At 41.2% G+C, this 17,036-nt stretch overlaps 1 protein-coding gene and 1 long non-coding RNA gene across 2 annotated transcripts; one reads left to right on the top strand and one right to left on the bottom strand.

Annotated features, from left to right (window-relative positions):
* The first annotated feature begins 407 nt into the window (after positions 1-407).
* Positions 408-15,782, top strand: LOC117509870. The gene is made up of 3 exons (XR_004560576.1): positions 408-418; positions 6,744-6,745; positions 15,699-15,782. It is a non-coding gene; the product is annotated as an uncharacterized LOC117509870 (long non-coding RNA).
* On the bottom strand, positions 7,929-16,775 carry LOC117509869 (natterin-2-like). Its single transcript, XM_034169499.1, has 2 exons — positions 16,715-16,775; positions 7,929-9,661 (listed from the first exon to the last, which is right to left on the bottom strand). The coding sequence occupies exons 1-2, from the start codon at positions 16,773-16,775 to the stop codon at positions 8,592-8,594; spliced, it is 1,131 nt and encodes a 376-aa protein (XP_034025390.1). The 3' UTR covers positions 7,929-8,591.
* Between the last annotated feature and the right edge of the window lie 261 nt (positions 16,776-17,036).

The raw sequence follows: 17,036 nt of genomic DNA, 5'->3' as shown, positions 1-17,036 counted from the left end.
TACGTCTTTCATTAAAAAAATGTCCTTAAACAGTGGAATGTCCGCATAAATTCCTCATGCCGGCCTCTTCTGAATCTTCTCTGTTCTCTCATGATGTCCTGGGTGAATTAAGCCTTAAATTAGGATGTTTTAAGCTCGAAACAGGCCGACGACAGCGCCTGGAAGCGCTGCAGGACGTCCCGCTCCGTGGGAAGTCCTTACACCGACAGAAACACCCCATAATCTCTCATCAGCCGTTAAACTTTTCACAGAAAACCATCTTAATTTCTCGAATAGTGTCCACTCGGATATTCCTCACAGGTCCAGAAAAAATTTTGATAACGCAACGCGCGCCGTCTCGAGCAGCGTGTGAAACAAAGGAATTCAGCCGAGAGGGCGGGACCACATCTCACTCAAGGCCTGCCCACAGGGAAATGACGTCACCGACACGCGTGAAAAAACTCACGCATGCGCACGAGGGTTCAAGCATGATTGGTGTAATCGCATGTCATTCAAATCCATATAGTTAAAAAAATAAATAAAAGGGTCGGTTTATTATCTAAGTGACCTCGTATGTTAATCATGTTTATCTTCTCTTCTATCAGTGTACCTTGGACAATCAAATACCTACCACCAATATCATGAATGACATTGTCCACTTTAAACGGTACAGATTTATGAATCAGTATCATCACCCCACGAGTGTGTGATAAATAGGAGGCTGAAATTACTTGTCCTCACATCTCCTTTTTATCTTTATCACTTCATCTGACAGTAAATGGGTTTCTTGGAGATATACAACTGATGAATTAATTTGTTTGACCCTACTAAGTACCTGCTTCATTTTAGCCAGTTACACCATGCCTCTAACATTCCAGGATGTAAACTTCAAATTTGCATTAAAAGACATATACCATAAAATCAAGTATAAATATTTTCAACCAGGTCCCATGTGAATAGGAAGAAGTGAATTAAACTGTGATCTCATTCTTTAAAAAGGATTGCATGTTGTTATTCCACACTTCAAAATAAAATTTATATTGATAACCCTTAAAATATTCCCAGCTCTGTCTCCCCAAATGAGACGGCGTATCCTCCCCGTAACATTAAGAGCTAACCAGACACTTGACTGATCCACGAACAATGAGGAGCAGTTATGAACTGACGAATCACACAATTAACAATCCTCCACCCACAATCGGCTTAGTACAATAAGCAAGCAAATTAAACTATATTTACACACGTATCTGGTGTGTGGGATTAAAACCACGTTAGCCTGGGAGAACATCATCTTGCACAGGACACAGACAGTACCTTTCTTGATAGATGAAAAAGAGTTAAAGTTCCACGCAGGCTGCTGCCTTTGAAAAGTTCAGACCCTGACCGTACGTGGTCATCCCTGTGTAATCGCGGTAATCGTGGCCAGCCTGCTCCGTTTCCAGTTCTTTGATGAACGACTGCACACCTGCAGGATCAGCAAAGATGTGTGTTTTCCCTTCGTGGAAAAGCCTGAGCTTGGCGGGGTAAATGATGCCGTAGTCCACTTTTAGGTCCCGTAGTCGTCGTTTCACGTCATCAAAACGCTTTTTTCTCTTGTGCAGCTCGGTGGAGATGTCCTGAAAGAACATGACCTGGTGGCCTTCATACATGATCTTGCCCTTCTTTCTTGCCGCTTGCATGACTCGGATTTTGTCACCAAAGTTTAAAACCTTAATTATCATGACTCGCGGAGTGGAGGATTGTGGAGCACCTGGCAGTCTGTGTGCTCTTTCGATAACCAGCGGGGCAGGGAAGGTCTCGGGTTCCAGGACTTTGGGAAGCTACTTTTCCAAAAAAGCAGCTGCATTTCCCTTTTCAACTTTTCCTGGGAGATTCACCAGCCTCAGATTTGAATGACGGCTCCTGTTTTCTAGGTCATCCACTTTAGAGGTAAGCTCAGACACCTGTTTCTCCAGCATCGCAATTTTAGTTTTCTCACCAACCATATTATCCTCTATGTCACCAATACGATCCTCTGCTTGTTCCAGTCTGCATGAAAACTCTTTAAAGTCTGACTTGATTCCGTTGATTGCTGTCAGAACTCCGTCAAATTTGGAGCCAAAATCGTTTTCAGAGCTGCAATTGCTTCTAAAATCCCCTCCTCTCCAGGAGTCTGCACGATAGCAGTTAGCTTGTTAGCATCTTCCCCTGCTTCTTCAAGACGGTCGGTCTTATTCTGAGCCTTTTTCTGGTGGCCCATAGTAGTTTTTGGTGTTTTGGCCGACATGTCTTAGATTACAGATACACTTAACTTTAATTTAATAAAGAAGTGCCTTCGCTTCTAACTCAGGATACTTTAGCTTAGCCGATTGCTACGGAGAGCTCGAAAAATGCGACCGCTCAGCTCCGTGCCATAGCCACTCCAGCTTGTGGACTACCTTACTGAGAATGACCTTTTTGAGCCACTGCAGTCTGCTTTTAGAAGACATCACTCCACAGAAACAGCACTTATTAAAGTAGTTAATGATCTTCTGCGAGCAATGGACTCGGATACTACTACAGTATTGGTGTTGCGGGATCTCAGTGCTGCGTTTGACACAGTTGATCATCGTATTCTACTTGATAGGCTAGAAAACTGTTTCGGGATTACTGGAACTGCTCTTGCGTGGCTGATGTCTTATCTGTCTGGTCATTCCCACTGTGTTTTGTGCAACGACACTACCTCTGACTTTAGGGGCATAAAATTCGGGGTTCCGCAGGGATCCGTTCTGGGTCCCTTGCTTTTTTCCCTGTATATGGCACCCCTTGGGAACATTTTGCAGCGTTTTGGGGTTGCTTTTCATTGCTATGCTGATGACACTCAGTTGTATATGCCAATAGCTGCTGGAAATCCTGTCCACATAAAATCTTTACAGGACTGTCTTGCAGCAGTGAGAAGTTGGATGTCTAGCAACTTTCTACTTTTGAGCTCTGACAAGACTGAAATGATGGTTCTTGGTCCAGCAAGACATTGGCATCAATTTGATGAGCTAGCGCTTAGCCTAGGTTCATGTGTTATACATCATACGGACAAAGTGAGGAACCTTGGGGTAATTTTTGATCGTACATTGTCCTTTGACCTCCACATTAGGGACACTACGAGGACTGCTTTCTTTCATCTAAGAAATATAGCAAAGATTTGTCCCATCCTGTCTCTGGCTGATGCTGAGACTCTGATTCATGCGTTTGTCTCTTCTAGATTGGACTATTGTAATGCTTTGTTTTCTGGTTTACCACAGTCCAGCATCAGGGGTCTTTAACTGGTTCAAAATGCTGCTGCCAGACTTCTGACACGAAGCAGAAGGTTTGATCATATTATGCCTGTTCTGGAATCCCTTCACTGGCTTCCAGTCCCCTTGAGATCGGATTTTAAGGTGTTACTATTGGCCTATAAAATTGTTCACGGACTGGCGCCCCCCTATCTGGCTGGCCTGGTTGAGTCCTATGTGCTGGCAAGGGCACAGGGTGCAGGACTATTGTGTGTCCTGAGGGTGAAGAAAAGGTGAGCAGGTTACAGAGCTTTCTATCACTGCGCCCCAGCTCTGTGGAATGATCTGCCTGCGGTAATACGACAGTCGGACTCTGTGGAGACTTTTAAAGCCAGGTTGAAGACACATCTGTTCTCCCTGTTTTATCATTAGTATTTTATATGATTGTGTGTCTTTTTTTTAATTCATTTTATTTATTTTACTTCTTTTACCTTTTATGGTTAAATTTTTTTTATTGTGTTTTAATCTTATTTCATTTTATTCTGCTTTTAAATGTTTGTGAATTGCCTTGAGGTGATTACTCGTGATTTGGCGCTATATACGTGGTCTATTAGACAATAAACCGACCCTTTTATTTTTTTTTAACTATATGGATTTGAATGACATGCGACTGTGATTCGACCAATCATGCTTGAACCCTCGTGCGCATGCGTGAGTTTTTTCAGGCGTGTCGGTGACGTCATTTCCCTGTAGGCAGGCCTTGAGTGAGATATGGTCCCGCCCTCTCGGCTGAATTCCTTTGTTTCACACGCTGCTCCAGACGGTGCGCGTTGCTTTATCAAAATTTTTTCTGGACCTGTGAGGAATATCCGAGTGGACACTATTCGAAAAATTAAGCTGGTTTTCGATGAAAAGTTTAACGGCTGATGAGAGATTATGGGGTGTTTCTGTCGCTGTAAGGACTTCCCACAGAGTGGGACGTCCTGCAGCGCGTCCAGGCGTCGTCGTCGGCCTGTTTCAACCTGAAAACATCCTAATTTAAGGCTTAATTCACCCAGGACGTCGTGAGAGAACAGAGAAGATTCAGAAGAGGCCGGCATGAGGACTTTATATGGACATTCCACTGTTTAAGGACATTTTTTAATGAAAGATATGCGCGCAAATTCACCGAGTCGTTTCCTTGACGACTCGGTGAATCTGTGTGCGCTGCGACAGGAAAAACACCTCCGTGTTGAAAACCATTTGTAAAATTCAGGTGGCTTTTGATGGCTTTCAGCAAGTGAGTAACTGAGAAATTGTTTAACAGCTTGGGCATGTTCCAACTTGCCCGTTAAGGTTTCCAACAGAGGTGTTTTTCCTGTCGCGACCCCCCGCGGTCGGGTCCGGCCCGACATGCGACTCTGCCCGCGCGTTCTTTCATTACAAAATGTCCGTTAACAATGGAATGTCCAAATAAACTCCTCATGCCGACTTCTTCTGAAAGTTCTCTGTTCTCTGACGACTTCCTGGGTCAACAGAGCCTGAAATGTGGAAGTTTTCAACTTGAAACGGCGAGACACTGCCGCCTCGGAGCGCAGATCGCCGTCAGGCGCCGTGGGCCGTCCTTACGGCGACACTACCAGACCAAAATCTCTCATCAGCAGTTAAAATGTTTACCGAAAACCAGCTGAATTTATCGAATGGAGTCCACTCAGTTGTGCCTTACAGTTTTGAAAAAATTTAGATCAAACAAAGCAGCAGTCTCTGAGCCATTCCTAAACAATGAAAAAACGACGAGAGGGTGGGCGACTCCTCACTCAAAGACTGCCCACAGGCGAATGACGTAACCGACAGGCGTGAAAAAACTCTCGCATGCCCACGAGGGTTCAAGCATGTCTGATGTAATCACACGTGATTCAAATCCATATGGTTTTTGAAAAAAATAATAAGGTCGGATACTTTTCTAATAGACCTCGTAAATTAATAAATTATTATTATTATATTAACATCTCACGACCACCTCCTGATCGCCAAATGTATGGTCGAATGAAAATCAAACCTGTTTGATATTATTTTGGTCGACTGTCGTGTTTCCAACTGCTGAGGAGCAATATGCATCCAACCGCTTGCACTGTGCATGTGTGAACACCGCAGACCTGTCTTGTAATGTTTTTATTTTTTTTGTTGTTGTTGTTTTGTTTTGTTTTTAAACTTTGATGTCTCTCATCGAGAGTTTTTGTAAATTAAGTTTGAAAAAAACTTAACTTGTGATTAAAAATATCATACAGCTCAGCTTCAGGACAAATACTGCCATGATCTGCCATGAACTCTACTGGCCAGTAGATGGCAGTAGAGGCCTTGAAAACTTGCCAAAACAAAATTCTAGATAATCTGTGTCTGCTACATTTAAGATGCGTGGAATTTAACAAACACAAATACAATAACGTCTATAAACCAAGAGAATATATTCATGAGAGTTTTAGGTACTAGAGCTTAATGCTGTTGTCCGTGGAGCCTGAACAGAGTGTCTGAAATGCATTTGTTTGTCCTGTCGCGAACGTACTGATATTACCCTATCCTATCCATAATGCACTGCTGGGCACAGCATGTGCTCACTAAAACCTTAAAAATTAGCACATTAATAAAACTAAAACATATATGGAATATTTTCACTTTATAAAACTTCAGACATGACAGTAATTTTAAATAACTTGTCCAAAATTAGTTTGGTTAAAATTTGAACCATAAGTTAAAAATGTATGCCTCTGGATGACTTGCGTGATATTGCCCGCGTATCAGTATGGTGTTAAAGGAAATGATTTGTTTTTTTGTGACCAGTTCTCCTTTGCCTGCAGAGGATAGAGCAGTTTCTCCTAGAAGCAGCTCTCTTCTGTTTGCAGAGAGTGGAACTATACAGCTGTTAGGAAACTTTTAACAGGTAGGTGCTCAACTGATTTTAAATTTTTAAAAATGTTTGCTGCTGTTCAGCTTTGTTTGCTACGTTATCGGTCTAACAATTATCGAACAAAAATTTATCGGAAGATATTAGTCTGATAATGGTTTTTAAAGTTATCTAAAAAGATAATCTGATAATGAAAACATTATCTTCGATAAATATCTGTTATCGGATTATCGGAAGAGTGCCCACCACTGACAAAGGGTGCATACACACAAACATGATGTCCGTCTCCGGGTTAACTTTCAGATGTATCAAAAGTCAAAAGACCGTGGAAATGTGCAGAGCGCCATACCAAAATCATAGCTGGCATATGCACATTTCTACAGCTGTTGGTCCACTGCAGAAATGTAATTATGGTAATGCATCACCAGTAAAACTCAAACAGATTTTCTGAAAAAATGTAATTGGATTACAATACCACTTGTACTCCAGTGTGACTTATACAAGGTCTGTCAATAAAGTAACGGTCCTTTTTATTTTTTTCAAAAACTATATGGATTTGAATCACGTGCAATTACATCAGGCAATCCTTGAACCCTCGTGCGCATGCGTACGTTTTTCCACGCCTGTCGGTTTTGAGTGAGGCTTTCAGTGAGGAGTGGTCCAGCCCTCTCGTCTTTTTTTTCATTGTTCAGTAATGGCTCAGAGACTGGCGCTTTGCTTTATCAAAATTTTTTCAGAAACTGTGAGGCACATCGAAGTGGACACCATTCGAGAAATTCAGACGGTTTTCGTTGAAAATTTTAACGGCTGATGAGAGATTATGTTACTGTTGCTTTAAGGACTCCCCACGGAGCCGCAGGGCGCGCCGCGCTCCGAGATAATCTGGTAACCGGTTGTATGGTTGGCCGGTTGTATGTACCGGTTCAAGGTTGGCTGATGTACTTTATTGACAGACCTCGTACTCCAGAAAATATGATATTAGAACTGACTGTTTATTGTCTAAGTGGAATTTCTATTGTTTTATTTATTGGTTTGTTTATCCGCTTTCCTAATGTTTCCTTTAAACTGTAAATTTTGTGTTTACTCTGTTTTTTTTAGGTTTTTATGCCACTTTTTATATTATGTAACAGTATATTGGAAAACACTTTGAAGTATGTGTTGAAAATGCTTCATAAAAAATGTGATTATTATTGTTATTGAGGTGTTTGTGTGGCTCCGAAGACATGCAGGTTAGGTGGATTGGAAACTTGTCCATAGGTGTATGTGTGGGTGTGTCTGTTTGTTTGTCTGTTTGTGGCCCTGCGACAGACTGGCGTCCTGTCCTGGGTGTACCCCGCCTCGCGCTCTGTGGCTGCTGGGATAGGCTCCAGCCCCCCGCGACCCTTAATTGGACTAAGCGGTTGAAGATGAATGAATGAATGAATTGTCCGTAGGTGTTAATGTGTGAATGTGTTTGTCGATATGTAGCCCTGCGACAGACTTGCGTCCTGTCCAGAGGGTACTCTGATTCACTCCCTATGACTGCTGGTATAGGCTCCAGCCCCCTCACCCTTAATTGGAGGAAGCAAGTATAGAAAAAGGATGGATGGATTATTGAGACACATCTTTCACCTGGTTAATGTCAGTATCTGTGATGTCATTCTAATAGTTAATCTGTTCTGCTTGTTCTCCAAATGAGAAGAAAACTGTTGGTCTGGGACCCATCTAAAGTCTGGAAATGGTTCAAGGTGTCAAAAGAAATCAAAAAAAGTCTTTCAGATGTTTAAATGTTTTATTCGAGAGAAGGAGTCAGTTATACAAACAGACTCATCATAATCTCTCACAACATAGAAGAAAGAGCAACAAGTGAAGCCCCGCCCCCGGCTTTTAAGTTTGTGGTTTCCAAAGATGGAGACACACGTGTAGGTTTCTTATTGGCTAAGCATCATCAGTACACTCTGACATCATCGTTCTCATTGCACAGCTTCTTATATCACCGAATCAAAAGCAATGTTCAAACTAATTAATTTAAACTTTACTGTGTCTTCAAAAGACGACAGTCAAAATGTCTTCATTCAAAACATTTGAAGGATCATTTCAGAATCTCTATTCTGACATTAAAATACAAATATTTTAATTCATACTGAGATACATCATTTTAAACACTTTCCATATTGTTAAAACACTTCATTGCATTTAAAATGATCATGATAAGAAGCAACATCTTATTTTACCAAACCATCAGAATGTGAACAATTTCATCATTATTTAGTAGCAGTAAAAATTGTATTTGACAAACCACAAGTGAAAATGACATTTTAATATTTTTCTTCAATGTAGAGTCAAAACAACATGCTTTTCTCACTCGATAATGTGCTATTTGAGGCAATATGTCAAAAGTTGATTTTTCAACAGCCTGCAGTGAGGAAATGTAAGAATGTAACTGTATGTGTGCTTTTATAAGAAGTCAGAATAAGTTACCACTTCTGTATTTTGCTAAAACAAAGAAAGGAAATATTTTCTTTTTATTTTCCAGCTGCTTTAGCAGGCTTTTTTAATTTTAACTTTGGGGGAGGTGTGCTTTTGGTGCTTGAGGCCTTTTCACAATCTTTCAAGTCACCTATGATGGTACATTGTTCTATGTTTGCGTGGGTTTCTGCTACCTGGGTCGTCCTATAGAACCCTTTGGTCGTTGTCTGTGTTTTCTTGCCACCTCGGTAGGTGCGGATCAAGGTTGCTGTGAAAGGGACGTCTGCTTTGTTCACCTGTGCAACCATACTGACAGTACAGGACTGTTTTGGTGGAACTGGCACTAACACAGAAACCATGTACGACTGAGTCTCAGTATTACTGGTTCCCTTAGCAAACTCCTTCGTTGCCTCCATGCCAATCTCAAGTGTTGCAGAGGCAACAAGAGGAACCCCAGCTGTGACAGTAGTTGTGACACCAAATGTGACTGAATTCATGACATCCCACCTGTCCTCTGTCATAATGTCTTTGGTGAGGGTAACTGTTTTTGTAACTTCGAGGCAGTGCTGGTTGTTGGCGGTAGATTTGCGCATGACTTCTGGTTTACCCTCAATGACAGGAACCCCTTCAGTCTGGAATTTCACATTTTTCATGGTCTGTTCAGTAACGTCTTTATTCACAGTCAGAGCCTGGTACGTCTTGGTCCAGGTCTCTGCACCGTTCCAAACATAATATAAGCAGCGGTTAGGAGGATATATTTTTCCGAGACCGTACGCACTCTTCCCTACAAACATCTCATTCCTACCACATGTACTGACTGCGTTGGCTGGCACTGATCCACCGTAACCGTCCTTCCACTCCAGAAGCTCAAAGTTATCTCTGTTCACCAGGATATAGCAGTCGCTAGAGGATGACATTTCTCGTGATAAATAGGGGTAGTGGCACTTTGAATCCTTGGTGCTGTAGTAACCAGCTTGGCAAGCAGATTTGCAGACATACTCTGTGCGAGCCGGACTCATGTAAGTGTTTCGTATTGAAACAGCTCCATCAGGCACAGATCCTTTACATTCCTCCCAGTGTAGGTTGGTCTCATCTTTGCTGGATCGAGCCACCCTTACTTTAAGATCTTTGGAGAGAAAGATACACAGACACACAGAACTACATTAAATCTCTTCATCTGCATTGACAAAAAAGACAAGATTTTGTAAATTTTGTCAACCAGAAAAATGATAAATGGTTAATATGAGAGAAAAGATCCCATTCATGCTACAGTCTGACCTCAAACCTTCACCAAAGGTGAGGAAGATCAAAATGATACAGTATCCCGAGTGTGTTCCTCTGCCAAGGCCCAGCAACCTGATTTAATCCTGCTCAGCTAACTCCAGCACAAATCATCAGCAGGATTCTCTTCATGTTCTGACTAATCCTGCTCTGCATTTATCATGACAGTGTTACTATGTTTGTTGTGAGTAATGTGCATTATCCCAAACAAATTAAACACATACGAGGTCTGTTAGAAAAGTATCCGACCTTTTTATTTTTTTCAAAAACTATATGGATTTGAATCATGTGCGCTTGCATCAGACAAGCTTGAACCTTGGTACGCATGCGTGAGTTTTTTCACGCCAGTCGGTTGCGTCATTCGCCTGTGAGCAGGCTTTGAGTGAGCTCGGGTCCACCTCCTTTGTCGGATTTTTATTTTCAGTGAAATGGCTGAGAGGCTGCCTCTTTGCTCCATGAATTTTTTTTCAGAAACTTTTAGAGACAGCCATTTGGAAACCATTTAATAGATTCAGGTGGCTTTCGGTGAAGATTCTATCGGTATCACATGGATTAAGGACCATTAAAACTGGGTTAAAAATGGCCCACAGCGGTGGAGGGCGCATCGAGCCCCGAGCGGCCATCGACAGGCTGGAACGAGCAGATCACTTCCAAATTTAAGGCTCTGTTGATGCAGGACGTCGTGTGACTAGCAGAGAAGTTTCAGAAGAGGTCAGGATCAGCACTTTATCGGCACATTCCACTGTTAAAGGAGATTTTGTAATGAAAGATGTGCGGACGGATTCGCGTGTCGGGACGCAGCTGCTCACAGCCGCTGGACAAACAACACCTCCGTGTTGGAAGTCTCACAGGACAAGTTGGAACATGCCCAGCTGTTAAACAATTTCTCGGATACTCACTCGACTGAAAAGCCATCAAAAGCCGTCTGAATCTTCTGAATGGTTTCCAACACGGAGGTGTTTTTTTTTTTTGTGTGTTGCGCGCAATGAGCGGCTCCATGCTGACGCGCGAAATCCTCCGCACGTCTTTCATTACAAAATCTCCTGTAACAGTGGAATGTGCCACAAAAGTACTATGTCCAGCTCTCTTGCCATTTCTGTGGTAGTCACACGATGTCCCGGATCAACACAGCGTTCAGTTTGGAAATTATCTGGTCGTTTCAGCCTGTCGATGGCCACTCGGTGCGCCGCACGCCCCCCGCCGCTGTGGGCCGTCTTTAAAAAGGTTTTAACACTCCTTAATCCATGTGACGCCGACAGAATCTTCACCGAAATCCATCTGAATCTTTCGAATGGTTTCCAACTGGCTGTTGCTAACAGTTTCTGAAAAAAAAATTCATGGAGCAAAGCAACAGCCTCTCAGCCATTTCACTGACAAAAGAAATCTGATGGGAGGGGTGGACCAGTGCTCACTCAAAGCCTGCCCACAGGCGAATGACGCAACTGACAGGCGTGAAAAAACTCACGCATGCACACGAAGGTTCAAGGTTGTCTGATGCAAGCGCACATGATTCAAATCCCTATAGTTTTTGAAAAAAAATAAAAAGCTTGGATAGTTTTCTCACAGACCTCATATTAATACCAACAATATGTATCATGAAAACATGTTTCCACATTTTTGGTTGAAAGTGAATGAACAAAAATAAAATGGCTAAAATCAGTGTTTAGCAGCATTTGTTTCTCTCTTTTGTGGAAAAGTGCCAAGAATCTTGTGCAGTTCAACAGTGGAACTCTGTCTGAACCACAACTTCTGGTGCTGAAAAATGAAAATGGTGCTGCAGTTCCTATAATGTTCACTTGAGGCTGGCTCCAAAAGTAAGACAGTCCCCATAGAATGCCATGTTGAAATGCAGCAGAAATAATTAGGGCTGTGATGATGAATGTATCCCCAATACGATATGTATCATGATGCTTCAAAATGCCATTCTACAAGTATTTCTGTTTAACATTCCACTATATTGTGAAAGAAAAATTTAATTACACACTACATTTTGAATCTTTTTTTTAAATGGCCATAACGTTTTTTATTCTTCCCCCGCAGGATAACCATAGTGCATATTTGATGATTAAATAATGAAAGTAATTTTTGAATGGTTACGTGGCTAACCACTGAGCCACTGTGATACCCCTTCCCCATCCAAATTTTAAAAAATTTATATATATTTTTTATATACAATAAATGGAAGTAAAAGCACATAAAACCATCTGCATAAAAGTATGACCTCTTTCATATGGGAGAATAAATCTTGTCGGATTGTCAGGACCCATCTCCAGAGAGTGCTGTGGGGAGCTGTCTTGCCTAATTTACTTTTTTAAAGTTTTTGAAGTTTGAATTTTGAAGTTCAGTCACAATCTGTGCTCAGTGGTTGGTGCGGCCTTGCCCCTTCTTAGCAATAATTTAAGTCCAAATATAATGGTTAAAAACTCAGGAAGAACATGTGGCTCCTCAGGAGACATTTTGGGCTGCAGAGAACTTCTGTCCTCTCCACCATTAAGTGAAATCACATGTTCATTTCTTCTGGTTCCGAATTAACATTCACTTTTGGTCTAATGTGGGGATCTGTGCCATCTACAATCAATACGTAACTTGTTCCAAACCAGTGTTCTACCAAGGAACCATTTCCAAGTTACCACCAGATTAGGAGGTTTGTGCCACAAATATATGTAAGTAAATTATATATAAAGTATATATAAGTAACTTAGTGCACATAAACAATGTCAATTGTGTATGTGTTGTCTTTAATTCTGATGTGTGTCATTATTACAGTAAGCAAGTAATAATTGTGGACTAATTGCTGTCTGAGGTAAATTGAGTGTAAACATGATTTCTCCACTGTGAGATCAATAAAGTATATCTCATCTCAAATAATTCCTTTCCAAATAAACCCATAAAATGACTGTCATGCCTGGCCCAGTTCCAGGCTTACATCCGTATTTTTCCTCTTTATTTGGTTCATCTCCTTCAGCCTGACCCTGTTTATACCTCTGCCGTTCTGACTAATTACTTGTGTACCAAACCCAAGCCTGGATTAAAGACCATGATTTCTTCCACAACTAAGCCTAGTCTGGGAGTCTGTATTGCGAGTCAAGCTGCTCCTGGTGACGGGCTCCCGCCCGCCCTGACAATGACATGGCAACCATATCCTTCATTTTATCACAGATTGTAAAGGACTGCTATGGCATATTTATATCAATCGGCAACATCAATTCACACTCTGTGGAGAATTTGAAAAGGGCTTGAGACTCTGACCTTGGAGTAGTTCTAACAGAAGAGCAACATGGTGCCATCTTAAATTTGGTACACATATCATTTGCACATTTCACTAAGTATGGCAATTGAAAGTGGTTCACAGTTAATTTCAGTAATACTAAATTGGCAATAATTTAGCCAAACATAATCGCATCACGCCCTCGATGTAGAGTTTAACCGGTAGTCTTAATGCACGTATTCTGGCTGTGCCCGACTTGATTCTTCTGAAATGGAAACAATGCCCCTCATCCTTCTCCCACTGGGTCAAAGATGTGATGTATTTCTTACATTAAAACATTAGATACATTGTGAACGTACCCTCTCAAATCGTTTTTGTAACATGGACACCCATTCTGAGCTTTTATAACTCTCAACAAGAACCTCTTGATAAAGAGTAGAGCTGTTAAATGTAGCAGTGAGCACTCACCCTCGTCACCACCCCTTTTTTTTCCCTCTACAATCTGTAACCCTGTGGGTAGGTTGGGTGGGTAAAGTAGTAGGGGTAGGAACAGGGACCTAAATCTTCAACGACTGGATGAATAGCAAAGATTTGCATCTCAGGGTTGAGATGCAATACTTTGGCATACTTATAATGTTTTCTTTTTGTTTTGTTTTGCTTCAAAGTACACCATGCAAATCTTGAGTGCATGTGTATAAGCATATATATATATATATATATAGAGAGAGAGAGAGAGAGAGAGAGAGAGAGAGAGAGAGAGAGAGAGAGAGAGAGAGAGAGAGAGAGAGATAAGGCATTAACTATTTGCGTTATTTTTTCCACTATAACACAATAAAATAAATTGATCGCAAAGATTAATAAAAAACGGCCCTTCACTTTGCAGTACCACACGGTCAGTCAGTGGGGGCAGCATTACGCCCATGTCCAGCATGCCACCAGAAAGAAGAAGAAGTGGCCCTTACCTGTGTTTACAGGCTGCTGGTGCTACGTCAAGCTTGCGATGGAAAATAAAAAAGACACGCTGTTAAATGGAAAATTTCGCTTTAAGATACAACCAGATGGTGCTTTGGACAAGACAAAGGTGATATGTGTGCTTTGCAAAGGTGAATTTGATTACCACCGAAGCACTACATCACTCACATATCACCTCAAGGCGAGGCATCCCGGTGTGTCACTGACCACGGATGGAGGCGGCTTTCGCCAGTCTACATTGCAGGAGTTTGGAGTGAGAGGCGGGACCCTTTCCAGGCAAAACAAAAACAAAATAACAGAAGCTATTGCTTGTTGGGTATTGTTGAAGATGCAGGTCTGAGGGATTTGATTCAAGAGGCGTCTGGGGACTCCGCTTATGATTTACCCGGTAGGCAATCTGTAATGTCCAGAATAGAGACTCTGTACGAAAACGAGAAAGCAAAATGGCAAAGCATGTTAGAGAAAGCCCCCTTCATTGCTCTCACGGGAGATCATTGGACTTCTGTTAGCAATGATAACTATTTGGGTGTCACGGCTCACTTTATTGATGACAACTGGTGTCTACAATCCTTTGCATTAACACTGAGTAAGTCAAACGAGCACCACTATGCAGAAGTATGTGCGCAACACTTTCAGGCTGTTGCTCAAGAATGGAACATAGAGACAAAATTAACGACACTTGGGACAGACAGTACTCAGAACATGACAGCAGCTGTAAGACTACTTCCATAAGAACATCTGCCTTGCACTGCACACGCTCTACAACGCGCAATAACAGTGTCACTACATGACAGTGGATTTGATGCTGTTTTAGCCAAATGCAGAAAAATTGTCAGTCATTTCAAGCACAGCCCATCTAATGCACGAGAGTTGAATGAACAGCAAGTTGCACACATACAAAAGAACCCCTGATTCAAGACGTGCCCACTAGATGTAACTCCACTTTACACATGATCAAAAGGATCCAACAAAACAAAGCACCAACAGAGACAACCCTGTCCCAACAGAAGGGCAACATCTCCATGCTAACTGAGTCTGAACTGGCAAAGCTGAAGACGTTGGAGGAGCTTCTTGAACCATGCAGGTGTGTTTTATTACAGTTTCAGTGTATTATGTTTGTATTTTATTTGTAATTAAATTAATTATTTGTAAGTTAATTATATTGAACAATTAAATTATGTAAAAAAAATAGACAAAAGTGTGTGTGTGTGTGTGTGTGTGTGTGTGTGTGTGTGTGTGTGTGTGTGTGTGTGTGTGTGTGTGTGTGTGTGTGTGTGTGTGTGTGTGTGTGTGTGTGTGTGTGTGTGTGTTTTCAGTTGAAGTTTGTCTGTTGAATTAATACTGTTATTTTATGTCTGTTTTCACAGGTATGTCACTGAAACTTTGGGTGGGGAGCACTACATCTCCTGTTCTGTGGTTTTGCCAGCCTTCTGCCACTTGTTCAGAGTCATGGAGCCATCAGATGATGATACTGTCAACATCATAAAATTCAAAAAAGCTTTTTCTGAAGACCTGGCTCAAAGAAAGGAGAACTCCAATCTCACTTGGCTCAAAGATTGCTACTACACTTGATCCCAGGTTTAAGGATTTAAAATGCCTGCCTAAACCTGAGGTGAAGTGTGGAATTCCTTAAGCACCCTCCTCAGAGATGATAGTAATGTCCAGGTCCATGGTGCGGAAACAACAGAGTGTGAAACTACAGAGGAATCACCACTAAAGAAGAGGAGAATGTCCATCTTTTTGGTTGCATCATCTGATTCAGACACAGATGAGGAAGCTTAGTCCATTCAAACTTCATTGGACCGCTACAAATCAGAATCCAAAAGTGACCCGGATCAGTGCCAGCTGGAGTGGTGGTCAAAAAGAAAGGACTCATACCCTAGACTAGCATATCTTGCCCGCAAATATCTCACATCACCTGCCACCACTGTGCCCTGTGAGAGGCTATTCTCCTCTCTGGCCACCTTCTTCAGAAAAAGAGAGCTGCTCTCTCTTCTACAAATGTTGAGAGACTGGTGTGTCTGAGTAGTTGGCTGAATGTAAAGGAGGAGTAGACTTGGTTTCCAAACTTAAACTAAAATGTTTTTCAAGGTTATAAACTGCACTAATTAATGCACATGTTCTAAATCAAAAGATGAATGTATCACCAATGCACTTTTGTTAAGCTTTTCAGGTAAGCTGTAGTATTTAATTTCAGTTATTTAAAGTTCCATGTTTGCCAGAGGAAAGAGATGCTCTGAGGTTAGAAGATGTTGTAAATTTGCAAAACAAGCCAGTTTCAAGTTTATGTCGCAGCTTTTAAGTGTGACATAAAAGAAACAACTAAACAAAGCCCCCTTTGTGAAACTAATGACTTTGTGTATTTATTATAACTTGACTCAAAATGAGATTAATCGCGATTAATTTTTTCCAAATTTGCGATTAATTAGTTCATTTTAATTAATCGATTAACAGCCCTAATATATACAGTATATATATATATATATATATATATATATATATATATATATATATATATATATATATATAACTCTGAAGTTAAATATGTGATGTATTTTCTTTTCTTGTGGGATAAAATCTGTGAAAATCAATAAAGATATGTCCAGTAATTGTTGTCAATAGGAAAAGAAAAAAAAAGATGCAACGTATCAGCAGTTTGTCTGCCTGATTTGCAGAAGTCATGATGTTCCCCTTGAAAAACCAACAGCCAATCTTTACCTTTCTCTGCACTGGTCCAGGACAGAAGCAGCAGGGTCACGAGCAGCACTGACGGATTCATCTGGAAATTCAACAGGACAAAAAAAAAAAAAAGTATTTTTTTTATTTCCAGATTATCACATTAAAATAGTTTGGCAGCTGTTTTTTTCTGCAAAGCATCTTATTTTTTTAATTTCTGTGTCTGACATTCAGCCACATCAGTACAAAGTGATGCTCTGGACTCAAGTACATTTTCACAGAGAAACAGCAATTGAACCAGCAGCACTTTAATTGTTGCACAGTTTGTTTTCCACCTGATCCTCAGTCACCTCTTACATGACCT

The sequence above is a fragment of the Thalassophryne amazonica genome, chromosome 5 (assembly GCF_902500255.1).
Source record: "Thalassophryne amazonica chromosome 5, fThaAma1.1, whole genome shotgun sequence".
In the NCBI taxonomy this organism is placed as follows: Eukaryota; Metazoa; Chordata; class Actinopteri; order Batrachoidiformes; family Batrachoididae; genus Thalassophryne; species Thalassophryne amazonica.
Note: the sequence above shows the minus strand (reverse complement) of the source record. Positions and strands in the feature narration are given on the sequence as shown.

Coding starts and splice junctions, on each gene's coding strand:
- LOC117509869 (XM_034169499.1), bottom strand. CDS start 16,775: ATGAATCCGTCAGTGCTGCTCGTGACCCTGCTGCTTCTGTCCTGGACC. Junction 9,662..16,714: donor CTGGACCAGTGCAGAGAAAG/GTAAAGATTGGC, acceptor TTCTCTCCAAAG/ATCTTAAAGTAAGGGTGGCT.